This window comes from Vidua macroura, chromosome 1 (assembly GCF_024509145.1).
Source record: "Vidua macroura isolate BioBank_ID:100142 chromosome 1, ASM2450914v1, whole genome shotgun sequence".
Classification (NCBI taxonomy): Eukaryota; Metazoa; Chordata; class Aves; order Passeriformes; family Viduidae; genus Vidua; species Vidua macroura.
The window spans coordinates 36,774,344-36,793,711 of NC_071571.1; the positions used below are offsets into that span (position 1 = coordinate 36,774,344).

The 19,368-nt window shown below is 35.6% G+C and overlaps 1 protein-coding gene across 1 annotated transcript in view; it reads left to right on the forward strand.

Moving 5' to 3' along the window:
• Positions 1 to 19,368, forward strand: part of KCNH8 (potassium voltage-gated channel subfamily H member 8) — a 174,966-nt gene that overhangs the window by 97,061 nt on the left and 58,537 nt on the right. Inside the window, exons 6-7 of the mRNA XM_053979069.1 lie at positions 5,343 to 5,500; positions 10,502 to 10,709. Of these exons, the coding sequence (XP_053835044.1) occupies positions 5,343 to 5,500; positions 10,502 to 10,709 (366 nt within the window). The remainder of the gene's footprint in view (positions 1 to 5,342; positions 5,501 to 10,501; positions 10,710 to 19,368) is intronic.

Here is a 19,368-nt window from a genome sequence, read left to right on the forward strand (position 1 = left end):
TATTACATTGCATTTTCTGAAATTTAAGACTATGTCATGGGCAGTTATTGAATCATCTGCCTAATCCTGAAATGTTATTCTGCTATAACTTGATCATATGTTTAATCCCAGCAGGATTTATTTTTTAAACAATCAAGCCTAAAGAGAGAAAAAAATGTTGTCACAGGGAAATAAGCTGCTTCAGGTAAAATAATCCTGTTTATGAGTAAAGTAGGTCAGCTGGCCTCCAGGTAGTGATTCTTTTTACAGGGATTAGAAATTGAGATTACACAAAACACATACTGCACTTTTAAAATTTTACAAGGGGAATTGTATTAATCTTAATGATTAATAGGTTAGTTTGATGGCTACCAGTTTGTGGCTTTTGTTCCTTTTATATCATTTGGGAGACCAATCTGCATTATGCCCTAAGTAGAACATCCATTCTTTTAACATAATTTTTTTTCCCTTTTTTGAACACCCATCTGAATTGGTGTTTTCATGCTATTCACTGTGGGGATGTGTGTGTGTGAATGTGCCACATAGTAGAAATCTAGGAAGAGGCAACTTGGTCAAGGATGTAGCATGTCATACAGAGCTTTAATCCAAGAGAGGTCACCAGTTTCAAAACCTTATGAGCTTGCTTAGATTTCCCAGCTCTTTTATGCCCAGCTATGAAATAAGTTGCCCTTTCTTAGGAATTGAGCATTGCTAGGGCATGGATTTCACACTGGAATCTTGTGAAAAAAAAATAGTCACCAATAGGTGAGTAAAAGCCATTAGAGCACTCATATAAGGAAAGTAATTGTTTAGAACTTTCCAGTTATATCTTGTTATTGGCTAGAGGTATTTGGAATGAAAATATCACAGACCCATGTAGATGTGATAATTATAAACATGGAAGACATTCAGTTAATAATGGTCCCTGTGTTCTGGTGTTTATTCCTGTAAATACTGTGTAAGAGCTTAATGGGAGCAAAATATATAAATAAATGAGGAGCTGCAACTGTATATAGATTTCAATTTTAAATTCATTTCATGGCTGAAAAAGCTGAGGTTTATTTTATGAAAATGCATTTTCTATAATCTTTCAGTGTATCTTTGCATGAGTTTTAGCGATATCATACTTATTACAAGATTTTTTTTTTTTTTAAGGGATGTGTGTCCACCAGTAGGGGAAATAACAGACTGAGAGAATCCATGCAGATGGAGCTAATTAGCCGTGGGATCCAACCAGGAGAAAAATCACAGTCATGGTTTCACAAATTCACTGTTTATTATCTCTGCATGCACCTTAAGGACATAGTGCCTAAAGGGGCTTCTGGTCTGTGTTGGGTTGGCTTGGTAGGGAAAGGTGATCAGTCTGCAGAGTAGAGAGAAGGAGGTCTCAGAGGAACAGGACTCAAAAAGCAGAAAGTAATTGCATCAGCAGGGAACTGTGAACAGAGGCTGTGTGGAGCAGAAGCCCATTTTCCTACACGGTGTGCAAGGATGACATGTTTCTTAGTTCTAAGCCTCTTGAAATTGGAGATCTTGGGTTCTCCCTGTTGGGTGCTTTCAGGTCAAGTTTACCTTTGTGTTCAACAGACAAATAAAACCCCTCACTGCTTGGAAGGCTGACACTGCTCAAGGTTCACACACGGCAGTGTGTGCAGAAATGAGTGGGGAAGGAGGAGATCATGGCTGGTTTAAGACACATTGGTGTTTTTTAACACAACATGTGTCTGTGTTAAACATAGTATAAGTCTTGTGGAAAAGTCATGTAGTTAAACGTTATTTAAGGACCTTTCTTAAACTCAATAGGAAAGTCTAGATTTTATATTGAGCTTTAATTTGCTTGAATCCTGACCTTTTTTCTGTCTAATTTGAACTGGAATTGAATTATGTAACAAAATAAGAATTCAAATTTTTCCAAATGAAGACGTTTCACACTTCTTTCCCTTTCTATATCAAAAAAAATATGGTATTTTAGATATGCATGTGCTGTGCTTCAAGACAGGTGTAATGAGTTAAGCAGTTTGAAATTTTCTGCTGTTCCTCGTGCTTTAGTTTTAGGCAACTTTGTAATGATATTTCTCATGTCAGAGACATTATTTAAATTCTCTATTCTTCTTTCCTGAGCCCATGACATGTGTGGCTCACAAGACCAGTGAAAGTGGTCCTTTCCTATCTCACATTTTAAAAAAAATCAATAAAATACATTCAGATTTCTTTTCTTTAGTAATAATCTTTGTTTATAATGTTTGCCGAGAGGTGCTAAAGCAGAATGGAGATTGCAGTCTTTGTCCCAGCCTGAAACAATCAAACACAGCTTTAAATATGAAGATCACACAGGCTGAAGTTTTTGTTAGACCATACTTAAAGATAGTATATTCAAATGTATCTCTTGTAGAAAAATTTTAATCCACTAATTACCCAAATATATTGGGGTCACTTAATATATGATTTAAGAATCAACTGAGAGATTAAACATCCTTCTTGCCTGGTTTATAGATGTAAATTCACAATTGTTGCCCTTCATGTTGTAGGAAATGATTAAAGCTCACCTCATCTCAGATCATTTAGAACAAACTCAGCACTAGAGAAAACCATTCATTTTGAAGCTCTTGAGTTATCTGGAATCTCCAAAGCATTACATTATTGATGCTTGTGTTGAATTTCAGATTGTTCTTTTAATTGTCACCAGTTTGTAGAAGCTACTGAACAATAAGATTAACATTTAATTTTTAAAATATTAAATAATGCATTCATATTTTCTATTTTTGCATTGGTGAATATACTATTAGTGATAAGAAAACATTTATTAAAAAAGGAAGAAGTAAATCTTCACTTTTTTTAACAGAAGGCCCCAAAAACTGTGGAAGATATAATTCCTAGAAATAATACAATCTCTCCGAAGAAATGGTCATTTCTAAACTTGTGTTAAAGATCTTATTGTGCTCATAGAAGTTTTTTGCCTCAGGAGTCTTTTTCTTGTGTTTTCCCTTACAGGTTTCTCAATAAGTACTTTAGCACAGCAGTTAAGCTGTAAATAAGATTGCCCAGATGAAGAAACTGTTTACACCCAAGTATAGCTCAGAAAGTTGTTAAGAAATACAAGATGGATCACACTTACTTCCTACCCTCTGGACTTTTATCTAATAAGCTGGATGCAGGAAGAAGCACTTAGCATTTCCCTTTTTTTTTTTTTTTTTTTTTTTTTTTTTTTTTTTTTTTTTTTTTTTTTTTTGTATATAGCTATTATCTGGGGCTGTAGCCTTAAATTGCTTTGATAGGATGGCAGAAAAGAATGCAGTGCAGAAAAACCTCTAATCTCTTCAATCTTGAACAGTGAATTGCATATGCACATTGATAAGCCTTTGGTGTACTGGATGTACTTACATTTAAAGCAAGAATTTATCTCCTTTCCTGTTAAAGCTTTAGTTGTTTCACAGATGCTAATAGGCAATAAATAAGCAAATACTTTTTCTGACTTTGATAACTACACTTTGGAGTTTGTGACACAAATGACAATGAGCAGTTTCAACATACTAGTGATGCAAATATCTTTATCTTTCTTATCTCTATGAAACAAATCTTCGTGAAGGTGTTCTGTATGTGACTGATGCTGCCATACTGATCTGGAAATGTGGCTAGTAACCAACTGTCTCTACAAAGCACCTCTGGAGTTAAACTCACTGCCTTGCTCATTATGAACTGTGTGAAATTATGCTATATTCCCATCTTATTTGTATTATTGAAACTTTCAAAACATTTTTGTGGCTTTAAGAATGTAGGGACACCTGACACTACTTCATGAGGTAATCTGAAATTATTATATCCCTGATTTTCCTTACATGTTCTATTCATCTTGAGGAGCTGGTTGAAGGAAAGCATTAGTTCATAAACCGTGATCCAATTATAACCTGCAAGCCCTCAGTCCATGAACCAGATACCTGCCCATGTGTGTCTAGGTCACTTTGTCTTATGGTTTTGCACTAAATCCTGAAAAAATTGCAGAATCAACACTGTGCCAAAAAATGGAGAAATTCCCCAAAGATTTCATTAGTTTGAGAGGCTTGACTGTACTGGGTCAAAGGGTGGGAGTGACCAAGGTCAAACTGTTAGAAATGTCATAGGTTTATTACTATCAAAGTACAGGTTAACCAGTATGACAAATGTTCATAGCAGGCTGTCTTGCTTCCAGCTGCAGAAGACAACATAAAAATTTTCTGCTAATGAAACCTGGCAAATTATTATTTTTCAGACCCAGAACATTAGGACTTGCAAAATTTATCCTAAATGAATCTTTTCTGATACCCCAAAAGAATGGGGTTCCAGGATGATTTTCTCTGAGTGCTGAGCCTCTCCTCCTTGCCCCCAGTGGGGAGGAAAAAGATTGTTTCCTGTCTTCTTACATATTGTGGTTAGCAGGCTTGAAGAAAAGGTCATGCTTTATGCAGTCTTAGTTTAGCCTACCTAAAGAATTTCTAGGGAGAAATGCAAATCAATCTCTTTTTTTCCCCCTAAAGCTATCTTGCTGTAAAACACCAGCCTTAATGGTTGGCTGCATTCTTTTCTGACACTGTAAAAGTTGCACTAGTTCTCACTAATCTTAGTAGAAACAGGGTGCATAGCTTGAGGACAGATTATGGCCTTTGTCTTGTAGGACATGAAAATAATTGAGACTTTATTGTCAAGACCTGAGTTTTTCTTCGAGTGCTAATGTGTTTTGGCAAGACACGTCAAAATTGCATCTCATACTGAAAGACACTAATCCTGGAATGTTAGATGGGAGCATACAAAATACACAAGTCACCAAGCAATTCATATGACTTTTCTGATCTCCACCATAGCCCAAAAAACCTTTTATTCAAGCGTGTTCAGCATTTTTCAGTTGATAAAAAACTGGTTATCCTTGAGGATGACATTTGTCATCTGTGCTAAGTAGTTATCACTAAAAGAGCTTAAATCACATCTTTTAAATAAAATAATAAATGATTTTTTTATTTCAAAATAATGTAACTAAATTTTATGGACAAAAATAATTTCCTTATTTTTTCATTTAGAAAAATACCAACATTTGTGCAGTTTAAAGATCAATGTGTGTGGATGTTGTTTTTTAGTTCAAACCCTCTTTTAATCAGTGAGTGATAAATGTTTTAGACATTTTGTTTACTTCTTGAAAAGAATAATGCATCCATTGGATTAGCTCTGTGTATGTGCATCTCTTACTACTATGGTTTTTTTGTTTCTGTGTTAGATTATTCACCTGGTATTTATGATGCAGAAGAAAACCAATCAGCATTGTTCTGGATTCCTGGTGTTGTGCCCAGGAATTAAGAAATCACTGTCTCTGATTCTGTTCATTCTTTGTCAAGCAGATATTATTTTAAATTTCCGAACAACATATGTCAGCAAGTCTGGCCAAGTGATATTTGAAGCAAGATCTATTTGTATCCACTATGTGACTACATGGTTTATCATTGACTTAATTGCTGCACTTCCTTTTGATCTTCTTTATGCTTTCAACGTCACTGTGGTAAGTACTAACCTCTCTTCTTAATTGTTCTCTTTTTTTTTTTCAGGAGGGGTTTGTTGATGTGGGGTTTTTTTTCCCCAGATCTGGAGACTAAAACTGAATTAACTAAAATACTAGGTGTTTTTTACAACTTTGTGGTATATTTTCACCCTGGATGTACCAATTTTTTAATTGAATTATCTTTGCTTTGTAAACGATTGCACCTGTGTTAGCTTCATGTTTACTTACTTTACTCAAATACACTTTGCTATGACTTTTGCTCTCTTATGGTGCATAAATTCAGTCCTTAATTTTTCAAGACTCATACGTTTTTACTGTGGTAAAGTAAATCATTGTTATGGTCAGCATGTTTTATTTAGCCAGGAATCCTCTTTCTCTTTACTTGTGGGAATTTTCATGCAAAAATTACAGCCTGACTACTAATTTTTTGTATGTTCTAACACGTATTGCTTACAATTGTTACTTACTGTGACTTTGGTTTCAACTCATCTTTTTTTTTTTTTTTTTTTTTTTTTTTTTTTTTAGGAATGTAATGATAAAAAGCTTAATCTGCTTTGAAAATGTTTGTTCTAAAATTAGGTGATGTCACAGTCATGATGGATTACATTTACATTGGCTTACCTATGCTAAGACAAAGGTTTTTATTCTGCTAGACCTATTGGATTTTGTAGAGTAAGGATCTACAAAGCAAAATTGCAATAAGCAGCCAAGTAAATAATCCCCCCCCCCGCTCAAAATGCAAACAGCTCCTACCCCTCTGAATCAAAAAGTTTAGTTTTTGAAAAAAATGTCAGCAGAGGTTTCTTAATTTTGTGGATTTTTGCCATAAAAGACTAAGGTTTTCAGCTATCCACTTTCTAATTCCCAGAATTTTGATCTTTCATAAACAGGTGCACTCAATCTCAATTTCATTGAAAGTGAGTCACAGACAAGTAAAGAAATGATAGGATAAACACATATCAGAAAAAAAAACCATAGGAAAACACTAGTCAGGAAGGGTTCCATATAAGGTATCATGTTTGATTTTGTCATTTAGTTCTATTTCCTTCAATGAACACCCTTTTCATGCCATTTATTTCATAAAGAACTATCAATCTAATGCTAGTGCAGATGCTTTTTAGAATCTGATTGTTGGTTTCACATTGTTCACTGTTTCTTTATAAGAGCTGGGTAATCTATTTAAATATATTACTATCTCAGTTTATCCCTTACACTCAAACCAAACAGCCAGCATAGCGCTGTTGGTTTATTTTCTATTAATAATTTTCATTAAATTAACCATGTTTATTTTTTCTGTCAAAGAAAAAAATTTAAAAACCTGAAAACAAATTTTTGTCCCCACTGGAAGGACTGATAAGATTTCTGTACTTAATTCTGGAAAAGAAAGTATTATCCAATGATTATTTTTACAGGTAAAATGTCACATTATTAAAAATGCTGCCGTAATATGATTAATACACATCTCCTGTCATACTTTTAAACTTCTTCCCTCAATAAGACCTCTGTATGATTCCTTGATGGGAAAACAGTGCCTTACTGTATCATATCTCCTGTCGTGACAAGACTTGGCAACTGTTAATATAAACCTCAAGATAACAATGACGTATCAGCTGTCTCAAGAATGGGGGGAGGTGTTAATCACACTACACTGTTTTCAGACTTCATGATTTAATGAGCCATTTCCTCATGTCTGTTCTCAGATTTTCACTTCATCGACTTTCAGATGTTGCCTCAACAGAACGGTGAGAAAGGGCATCAGGGAGCATCTCACCCCTTTGCTGCTCAGGCCCCGGCACAAAGGCCAAATCTTTAGGGATGCTCTAAATTCTGCAAGCCATAGGTATAGTGCCATACATACATAGGTATGTATGGCACATGTATGTCATACCCCAGCTGGAGATTGGTGGAGCCAGAGTGCATGTAAATGCTGTGGAGTCGTTTGCTGGTTTTGTATATATTTTGAAAGAAACAAAAGTTAAACTGTATGAGTTGGCTCTACTGCCTTTACAGTTTACCTGGATTCTGCCCTACCGTTAAAATCAGGGACTCTTTGGAGATCTGAGACCACAGGCATTCCTGCTTATCCTCAGTGCATGCTGAGACCCCAGCTCCTTCCATACTTGTGTTCATCTGACATAAAAGTTCCCTTAATTTGGGGAAATATGTTTTCAAAAGTTGCCATAAAAACCAGGCCATTAAGCACTAGCTATAATGATTGAATTGCTCCTTTTTGAGTAGCTATCGATGGTTGTAGAGCACGAGTATCATCATTTCAGGAAAAGCAAACAGCCAGGTGGAAGAAAAATGATTAAAAATCTCTCCCACTAGTCATTTCTTAAAATGTATCCTGTTTTTTCATTAATTCATTTTTTATGTAGATGATTCTTACAAGCAGAGAATTTCATCACTGGTTTGCAGCAACTTTATTTCTGTCAGTACTTCTTAGAACTATGCTGACTGAGTTTGTGTTAGTCTCAGTTAAAATTCTGTCCCTGTCCTTTTGACAGAAAAAGGTTAACCCAGCTAGTCTAAAACAATTAACAAAATGGAAAATTTTGATGATTTTATACCTGTGGGCAAAGAAAAATCTATGCAGGCACAAGTATGAGTGCTGACACCTTATTTTGTCTTTCTAAATTTGTGACATAGAAAAAGTAGCTGCCTGATGGCATTTTAGATCTTCCAATGACATGTTGGGCACAATACCAGAAGAGCATTTGGCATGACTAATGAGAAAATTCAGTGCAATAATACATGATTAACTACATCTGTGTTCAATTTTATGAAGAAATGATTTTGAAATGGGGCAGTCCTTCAGCCTTAAAATGAAACTTGCTTCCATATTAAAAAGAATATTTATAATATGTGATTCACTGTCTTTACATCTGTAGCTTAACAAAAATGGTCAGAATTTAGGCTAGACTGATAAACTGGCAGGGCACACAGAGAATTATAACAGTCCTTTTGCAATTTCTTGTTTGTAGGAATATTTTAAAAATTGTTTCACCAAAGCTATCATTATTTAATTGTGATGTTTTAGAACATAGGCTCCCATGGGAAGATGAAGGCTCCAATGTGTAGGCCATAGCACATATACAATCATTATATACAAAATCATTATACAAATGTTTGTATGTTACTGCTACACCTTGAAGAGTCAGTCATGAATAGGAACCCATTTATGTTATGAATGCAACAGAACCATGTCTGGTTCAAACAAGCTGATGAGAGAGAAGGAAAGGAGACTTTGTGAAATTAATTACCACAGAAACAGAGACAGTTGGTACAATTTCATGGCAATTAAAGAATAAATATAAATTAAAGTTAAATTATTATAGCAATATAAACATGGCAATTACTTCAAATATTTTGCAGCCTTCTGCCCTAGATTTGCAGATATTCTTGGGCTTAAGGCCACAGACATAACTAATTCTCTGGCTCTGTAGATGGAGAATGACATAGAAATGAAATGCAAGAAACGACCTTGTAAATGTTTGTGTGCTCAAATGTCAGATCTTATTTTAGCAGTGTATTTTCAAAAATGCCATATTTTTGTTGATTTTCTTTTCTTCCTTTCTATGTACGTGAAAAAAAATGTAAAGGTTCTTGAGAAAAAAAAACCCACACTAAATAATGGGCTGCAAATATTGCCCTTTGAAGAGGCTCATGGGAGAATTACTTATGCACTACCAAAACTGTAGTGACAAAAAAAAATAATGGTTGAAGATTTCTTATTTTCTTCTTTACAGGTTTCTCACATACTCAATTCCTGAGAGTGGAATATAATCAATGAGTTGTTAAGTCTTTGAACAAATCAAAACCACCTGATGTTATAGAATATATCAGTCACCTCAAATCTAGCTGTTGGTGAAGGCACACCAATAAAATTTATATTTCAGATTATTAGCTTTGGTAACATAAAAACTGAGCTTCAGGATATTCTGGATTAACAAAAGCAAAAGGATATTTATTGAGCTGTGTTTTTAGACTTGCTTTTGAGAGAGCTCTTTACTGTGCTCTGGGAGTGCTGTGGCAAGACACATCAAGTCTGATGTTACTTTTCCAGCTGATGTGGGTATCCTGTATCAACCAGGCCTTAATCCTACTGTCTCATTAATGAAAGAAGAAAAAAAAAAAAGCTTACTGTTAATAAAAAATATGGCTATTTAACCTTAGACAAATACATAAAACTGCTTGAATCCTAATCTATATATTGTTTGCTAACTCTACTCAACAGCTGAAACACAAGCCAAGCATATTCCCTGAAAAAATGTAAGCTGTGCACAATAAATATGGTATGGATGTAGGCTGCAGGATGCTCTGGGAGGGTTGGGGTCATCTGTTCATTTTATGCTGGAACTCCTCTAAAGCCAGAGCCATATACTTCATAAACTGATGTATACTTAGGGTGCTGAGCAGATTAGGCGCTGCTTTTGCCACATAAACTTGAAAGGCAATAATATTTTAGTTAAGGCTAAATTATAGGCTGGTTTCATCTCATACATAGTTAAATTAGGTCTGCTGTTAGTTGAAACTGAAAAATCATTATGTGCTTGGAGATACTTATTTTGTGGTTTCATATTGCAGTCAAATGATCTTTGGTCAGTTTGACAATTGTGTTTCTCTTCTAGAGCTGAAAATAATCAATTTCTCACAAACACAAATTTTTAAGCTAAATCTGAAAGAAGACTGCATAAAAAAAAAAGATAACATGAAAGATCGCCTAGTATTTCATGTTTGTTTGGTTTAGATCAGAAATAGTAATTGTGTATGTACACATTAAAATTTCACACTTTTTTTTAAAAGCATCTTCTTTGCTGTTCTATGCTGTCTTAAGATTTAGTCTAGTCAGCTGTGCAGCTGAATGAAGAGTGGCCAACATTTCACAGAGCTTTAGAATTTCCTTTCTTGAAACAAGAAAGTAAGTAGAAGTAACTAGAAGTAACCTGCTGCCAAGCTGTTCAGGTGCTGACCAGTGATTTTCTCTCCATGTTCTCCCAGGTTTCCCTTGTCCACCTTCTGAAAACCGTGCGGCTCCTGCGCCTCTTGCGTCTCCTGCAGAAGCTGGATCGCTACTCCCAGCACAGCACAATCGTTCTCACACTTCTCATGTCCATGTTTGCCTTGCTTGCTCACTGGATGGCCTGCATCTGGTATGTCATAGGGAAAAGGGAGATGGAGCAGAATAACCCCCTTACTTGGGACATAGGTAAGTTCTTCCTCCCCACATGGACATATACACACACGTGTATATATCCATAAATGTATGTAAATATATAAAAGTGCATGTATAAGTCGCTCAAAAGGTCAGGTTTTATTCAATCTTATACCATTATTTAGTGCTGTTTGTAGAGAAAAGGAAGAGACTGGCACTCTGAATTCCCAATCAATCTGAAGAAGAGGGTTAAAATAAAAATCAGTTGGAAAAAATACAAAATAATTTTAGATTTTTAAGAGTGATTCAAAGTTTGGAAAATTCAGGATCTGTATAGGAAAAGACTAGACAGACTGCGCAGAAGAATAGATTAGACAGCTCATCCTGGTTTTGCAAATTAGGAAAATTCATCAACCAAAACATTCCCTCAAGTGTGCAGATTATTTCTTCCTATGCATTGAAACAGATAGGCCCTGAAATGTCTTCAATTTAAAAACTCCCTTTGAAATTATTGTTTAGAGGATCTGCAGGCTTAGATTTTTGCAGAGCAGATGAGGTGTTTATCAATGGAATGCTCAGTTTTGGTCCAGTCTTTAGTTTCTACCCCAGTCCTCATTCTGATCTGAGTGTTCTTCATTAACTCTTCAGAGTTCAAGCTTTTCATCTTTTGTAATGAAACATCTTCCATAAACAAAGTTTATCTAAAGATCAGATAGTTCCCCAAGAGGAAAAAATGTTTGGTGTGGGGGAAATAATGCAAACACCTGTGACCAAAGGCTCAGTGATCTGCATTCAAACTGCAGATTGCCCTATTCTTATCTCCTTTGATTTCTTTGTTTTCTCTTATCCCTGTTATCATCTGTTTAAATATTTTCCAATTATGAGAAATCTAAGGGAAAAATGACAATCTTATAAAGGTATACTTAACCTCAGATAAGTGAGGATGCTGGGTCAGGAAGAGAAAAAGAAAAAAGAAGAAAGTTCAAGAAATACGTGTTTCTAGATTTTCAATAGGTTACTTAAAGATTTGTGGAGTCTTCTTATTCTTCTAAGTTGATTGTTGATCTGTCTTTTCTTTTGCAAACCAGGTCTGTGACCTGCTGCTGGACTCTTTATAGAGAGCAAACTTCTGACAGAAAAGACTGCAGCTCTAGGGGAGAATATACAAAGAAAGCCCACTGTGCAAAAATTGGTCAAATACCACTAACAGAGAAACAAATCCAGATAATAATAATAATGATAATAATGGCTCTCTGTTGGGAACAGCTCAGAAGGCACTTTGTCAGCTTATGTAGGCCACAAACAATAGCTGCTTTCCAAGCATGCATTGCAGTCCAAATGATGATGGTGGGCTGCAGCCTCGGTCCCCGGGTAGGGCTGTTGGCCATGCTCCCCGTGCTCCCTTTTCCCTGAGGCAAGGACACATTCAGAAAGCTCTTCTCATATACCCTGTGGCTCTTGACATTTATTACTATGAAAACATTAACCTTCACCCACCAGTTTTATCCTTTCTTGGACAACAGAAGTAATAAGCAAATGTTCCAACAACCTCAAAGAACCAATCCCAGTTTAACTGGAATGGAGACATACCCCAGAAGTCCAATTTGTATCTCAGTGCAGGGGGTTGGATCTGGGTTATCACAAACTGATCATCTTCCAGTGGGCTTCCCAGGCCAGAACTGTTCCTTAATAGCCCCTCACCACCAACTTTCCTTAACCTGTGACAATTAGGGCCATTCCCTGGACAGCTGTAGGTAGTGCTTTTCCATGTTGGATGGGCCAAAGCACTTAGTGGTGTGTGATCTCAGACTTTCACTTTCTACATGGAAAAAGAGCTTTTCTATTGGACTTACAGACAGGCATTTTTGGGGGATTTTCTTTCTTAAAGTTGTGAGTCTGCATTTTTGCCTAGAAGGCTGTTCCACCACCTTAGTGGATAGTCTCTAAAATATTTAGATGCTATAAATTTATAATAAAAATATTATGCAATGACTCCTGTAGTGCTCCTACAGATATTAGTTCTAGAACTAAGTTAAATAATTTATAGCTTTGGGGATTTGTTTGGATTGTTTTGTTTGAAATTTTTTTAAGTGAAATGGTTTTAAAATGTTAAAGTTTTAAAAAGTTAAAGTATTAGATACCGGTTGAAAGAAAAGAGCTCTGAAAATTCCAGATATCTGTCATGAAGCTGTTGTTTTGCAAGGACCAGTCCAGCACTGACAAAATTTCTGGTTAAGCTTATGTGTCACATATATGAGCACAAAAATTTAGATTATGCAATTTTTTCAATCAGTACAAATCCTATTGCTCTCCACATGCAAACTACTTGCTCATGAAACACAATGAAATTAAGTCTTAGTCCTCTGTGTATTTTTTGCTATTCAGGTGATTATATGTAGCCAGCCTTTCTTTGTCATTTAAGAAAACTTCAAATGACAAGTTCACTACACCTCATAGCATCCACACATGGGGATATTTTGAGGGGAGAATAGTAGGTATAATTTAGAGTATTAGTGATTAAGCAAAGTAAAATGAGGTTTGGAAAGCATAATAAATCATAAGCAAATAATGCACACAGGAGAAATCTTGCTTGGAGTATAATTAAGGTAATGTTACTGTAAGGCACTGAGTATATTCTGTTCTCCTAAAGGAAGACCTCAACTGAAAAATATGTGCTGTTTTGGAGAGTATGTAAAAGAGGTTTATTACTCCAGGCAAAGCAATAGAATATGATCCTTACTCTTATACTTACAGATTTTAATTTTTTAACTTTTAATTTTGATATATTAATACCAGAACTGGAGACTCAAGTTGCATCATACACAGAGTTTATTCCAGCCATTGAGAGGCTTTCTAGCAGAAAACATTAAAAACATACCATGCAAAAAATTATAATTCCTATACTTTTTAATTAAAGGAAATTTATCTCTTCCTTGGAAATTCTACTTTCTATTCTTCACTGGAATGTCTCAGGTGATGTCCACTTGAAAACAGTATGGCACCTTGAGTATGGATGCTGCAATGCATGGAATAGCTGATATATAGGAATGGGTTTGTTCTAAGAAAGGAAAATTATCTCTGGAATGAAAAGAAGATTAATTTGCTTTTTTGTGTTTGCTGCTATTTTTGGGGGTAGAGGCAGAGGGAGAAAAAGGCTATTAGCTTTTACTTACCCCATTTAGTGCTTCCTCAGAAAGCCTGTAGCACAGATTTCAACCCCGAGGTTTGCTAACACTTAAAGCAAACATTTTAAAGCTGCAGTACTGTTAACATAATACTTTGAACCTTGCTGTGCCATCAGATATGCACCATGGCCCAGATCTAGCAGCATTTGCTTCTGTGTATCTATTTCTTTAGCTAATTTAAACAAATGTGGTGCTTAATTTGCATTTGAATTGGGGCAATGGGAGTGATAACATTGTTCCTATGAAAATACCCAGAACAGAAAATGGCATTTGCTTTGTTCTTACTGGACCTAATTGTAAGCCTTTATTTCACTTTTTGTCTTTATTCAGGCAACATTCCCATAGCAAATAATTTTAAAGCATGGTTACATTCACAAATTTAGCCACGTTGGTTGCACAGTGAGAAAGGTGAAGTGTCTGGGTCTATTATTGATGAACTGTCATGATGTGGGGGCATTGGGACATAATGTTAAAAACTGGATCTCTTGCTTAGCTCTAGTATTACTAGATTTAACTGATTACATGATTTGGAAGATACACAGCATGGGCATTGGTTTTAGATGCTGGAAACCTTTACATCAGCAAGTTCTCCCATCTTTGGAAAGATTTGTTCCATGTGCAGCATTTTGACTCTAATGTGTGATAAAACCGCGACCCCTGGACATATCATTCCCGCCCACTGGAGACGGTGGTACAGTTCTTATCCTGCTTTTCCCTTCTAGCATTTTCAGGTACCTCTCTGTTACATTTCACCTTTTTCCTCCCATTTGTTTTTATTGGTGAAAAAAATGTTTCCCTGAGATAGGGCATGATCTTCACCAACCTGTAAAAATAAGGTTATTTTTCTGTTAACTGACATGGAGTAGAGGCTAGACTGTGTTTAAGTTCCTGGCTGATCTTAACAGTCCAATTCCACTGGCTCCCATTTCTATAGTTCAACTGGCGTCAGATTTAGGCATGGGCTCTTTATTTGCAGTTTGCTGTTTTGTATTAATATATACTGAGCTATATACTATACCCTTTAAAGATCTTATTAAACATGAGAAAACGATTTTTCTACCTGTCTCTACAAGAAACAAGTAATATTGAAAGCATTTCCTGTTGCTGAAGGCATTCATTCTGTGAGAACCATGTGAGTTGTTGAAACCCAGCTGTCTTGAGTGTAGCTAGGAGATTAGGAGAGGGCCAAGAGTCAGGATGCTGGCTACCTTAGATAGTAAAAACTGTCAGGTATAATTTGTGCCACTGTCTCAAAAAAAATTCCTTCCTGTCCACCAGAAATTTAGCTGCAACTTTTTGTTATTCCTACAGTAGCACAACATTCTGGCTATGAAGGAGTTGTTATCAATGCAAAATACAGTTAAAAAAGAACCTGTGTTTTTTATAGTTAATAAATGTTTTCTTTGGAATAAGCTTCAAAATTAGGCCTGTAAAGGGCATTGTTCTTCAGCTATTTAAATTTTTATTTCAGGTGAATACCTCAAGTTCCATCTCAGGTTTTTACTCCTTTTCTATTAGTTTTTTAATGTAAAGCACTTTTGAAAACAAGAACTCAATTGTGACTAAACCACATACTCTGCAATGTAAAACTTACCATACACATTTTGTTTATCACACTCTTGCAGTCAGAGCCTTTAAAAGGACTTGGATGCTGACTCCCAGTGAACACCCACAATTAGCTGTCAGTGGCAGGGTACAGAAAGAGGTGCTCAGCACCTGAATGGTGCCAGTAGGAAATGCTGAAAATAAGACTGTGCCTTTCACTCAGGTGTTATATGTCCCATGTTGGACTGAAGTGAACAGCCTGAATTCAAAAAACTATCTTCCCCACTGAATTCTTCAGTAAATTTAGATGCAGAGACAAGGTGACTGAAAGATCCCCACCTGGTGCAGATAGGAGGGAATAAGAAGTTCTTAATAATGTAAAGATTGTGGTGCTTCTGGCCCGATGCAGAAGTTGGCTGAAATGGGTTTTCCAAAGTGCAGGTGTCCTACATCTTAGATGCAAACTTTAGGTTAAAATCTTGAGTTCAGGTTTCTAAATTCTGCCTAAGTCCTCTGTGGTCCCCAGGTAGCTTCACTCTTGTCAGAGTTTTGTAAGTCAGCATCATGCTGGAATACCCATTAAGAGAGACATTTACCTGAAATTCTCTTGAGTTTTAACAGCCTGGGAAGTTTTAGTGCCAGAAAGCTTTTTCCTAGTTTATGCTAAGAAACCAGAGGCAGCTGGTTTTAGTTTTCACAAGTTCCTGAGCAATTTTGCCAGGAATTCTGAAGGTACGGATTTAAGCATATCCTTGACAATAGATACTTGTGGCATTGGTATATTTATTCAGGTTAAAACTCAGACTATCCTCTTTTCAGAAGAAAGACTATTTTTAGGTATGTATGCATCTGCTAGTTCTTCCATAAATATTGCATGTCAATGAACTAACAAATTTCTGGTATTCTTAGACCCAGCATAACCATTAGGTAAATAACAGTAGAGATTTTATCAGAAAAATCAGTGCCATTACTTCCATTCTTGATCAATACAATACATAATTTGTCAAGGCAATAATTAACTTTTGAATCCTAGTGTTTTCATATTATAGTAAGTCTCAGAATGTACTGTACAAGCAGGTAAATATGAATGTATTTTTGCAAAGAAAAATTACTTAAATGGATAGACATGACAGAAGCCTTGGTATGAAAGTTAAGATAGAGGCTTGGTGTTTATTTTTCTTTTTTTATATATAAATTATCTTCACTATTAATGATCTTAGATCATTCCAGCTTTGCCCCTGTAAAACATTTGCTTCTGCTAAAGGATTAAAAACTTGGGTTTGAATGTGACATGAGCACTTTTTACTAAATCTAAGCATACAAAAACATTTTAAAAATATGAAAAATAATGATATTTTTAAAATGTGTTAATATCAGTCTGCTTTCGAACCCTCTGAGACTGATATTCACAACAGATTCTTAGCAACATGCCAACCAGGAGCTTAGTTTCAAAAAAAAAAACAAAACAGATTTTGTGTGATCACAAATCTCCAGGTAGTGGGGTAGTGGGGCTGTCAGGAAAATCAGCTAACAGAAGACCCAGATGATGGAAATGTTTGGTGCATGCAGGTACATGTACCTACTTCTGTATTCCAGACCTACCTTCTGGAGTTTGAGCCTGGACCTACATCAAAACAGCTTGCAGTAATTTCAACAAATGTTCAGCTTATGAAGAGGTAGTTCTAATGAGCTACAACTGGAGTCTTGGGAAAGGCTGCAGCTGGCACCTGCTCTGGTGCTGTCTGGCAGATGGCAAGGCTCGGCACAGGTGCCCAGCATGCCCTGGTCTGCTTTAGTGGGAACATCAGTTCGGTTTGTTTTGTGGCACTGTAAGAACTAAGTGAATTCTCCTCACTGCCAGAAAGGGTACTTGTAAATTTCCAAGGATCTCAGCCAAGAGAACTGTGTTCTACTGTAAAATATTGGTCTGGTTTCACTGCTCCAAACACACATCCATCAGGTTAGAACTGACACGTGTAGATTTATGAATCCTTGTGCAGAACAAGAAAGAACATCATGCTGACTACACTGCACGGCACTGCACAGATATTATAGTGTATAAAATATTACAGTGCTAGCTCATTCGCTAGCGGTGATCAATTGCTCACTTCAGTCTGTCATCTCTCTACCTGAATGTTTGATTTTAATTTCTTTTCCAGTCTGCTTCATTATGTTCTCAATTATTGGTTTTCTTCATTTTTAGTCATTAGTAATAACAGAACCTGTTCCTCTGGAACTCTGGTCCTTTCTAGTTTTGAACATGCATCTTTAAGAAAAAGTGTTTTAAAAATATACTTATGTCATGCATGAGTGCTGGTATCTTCAATTTAGTAAAATCAATTTTAATGCTCTCTTGACCTTGGGTACCTGTATTGAAGGCCCATTGTTATGTGAAATAGAAATACCTGTATACTCAATTGTCTAGTTGTTTGGTGTTTTTTTGTTGTAGGAAGCAGAGCTGAAAAATCACTTTTAATTAATATTTGAAGGAAATGGTTGATGGTTACCATTCTTGTGAAGCAAGAAGGGGTATCAATATCTGAGAGACTCAGCCAACTAGTTTGGGTGGTTTCTTGCAGTATTATAGAAAATAATTAGCCCCTGGAGTGTCATACAGAAATAATAAATAGGAATAAAGTAGACAACCAAAACAAGATGATCACTTTGAAGCTATGAAAGTTTTCAAAGGATTCATCTTATGAATGACTACAAACTGTACTTATTACATTGCACATACTTTGAAAAAGACAAGGATATACCAAAATTCTTAAGCATTACATAGTAATGAAACACTCTAAAGCAATTCAAACAGAAAATTTTAATCCCAGGAGAATATCTAACATTGGAATACTTTTAATTAATTTTATTGCAGTTTTTAATCCTTATGAGTTTTAGTCCTCTGTGAAAGTCCTCAGGATATCTAGCCTTGTTAGAACAAATATAGATAAAATCACTAAAATCATGAAGAAATTAGAATTAATGTACTATGTATTTCAAAACAACCGAAGAATCTTTATTTAAAGTCTTCTGGATATCTTACCTGAATGGTGAAAATAATTTTTTATGCAAAATACTATATCTGAGGCCAAGTTTGGAGAAGCTTTTGGTCTGAAATATTAATGAAAGAATTTTTGTTTCTCTAATTGGGTTAGACTTTTGAATAAGGTAGAAATGAGAGAAAGTTCATCTAGCTTTTGAAGAAATCCTAATTGCAGATAAACATAGCTATTAATTATTTTTAGTACAACAAAAGCAGAGGCACATAGTATTTTCTGTGTCTGTCAGTTGGTTAGATTGGACACAGAGAAGTGTAACTGCTGCAAGGGAGATTCATGAGCAAAACTGTAATCACCAGACAAAGTGTGGGAAGTATGTGTGGAAACCCATCTGCCCATGGTAAAGACCTACACTTATAAATTAAGGTCTTGGAAGAGCATATCTAAAACCCTGGCCCTGCTTCTTTGCATTTTATGTATTAAATACATATTATATAAACAGATATACACCATATATCAATATACTTTCTACAACAGGTTTTCTTTATTAAAATCCCTCTTTTCAGACCAGTGTATACTAGACCTTACCAGGATTTAAAATATTCATAGAAATTAAGTTTGTGGAAATTATTAATATTCTATTTGTAAACCCAAACCAGTGTTTTTGAGGTGCAGGTGTATGAAACTAAAATATCATTTATTGAGCTGAACTGAAGCATTCCCTTTGCATTTAGATTAACATCAATTTGTATTTTAGCTGTTCTGGGCCTTAGTAAGTTTTCCCTGCTGTTCTTTCCTATAAGCTTAGTTCCTTGATTAAACTGTATTTTCCTTTACACATCGTACTTTGCCTTCTGATTGAACCATTTTAATCAATCACCAAATACCCCAGGACTGAGATACCCTATTGTATTTGTAGCTCAGAAAAAAGCAGTCATGAAAGTAGCTTATTAAATGGAGTGTGAATTTTTTACATCATTATTAGTA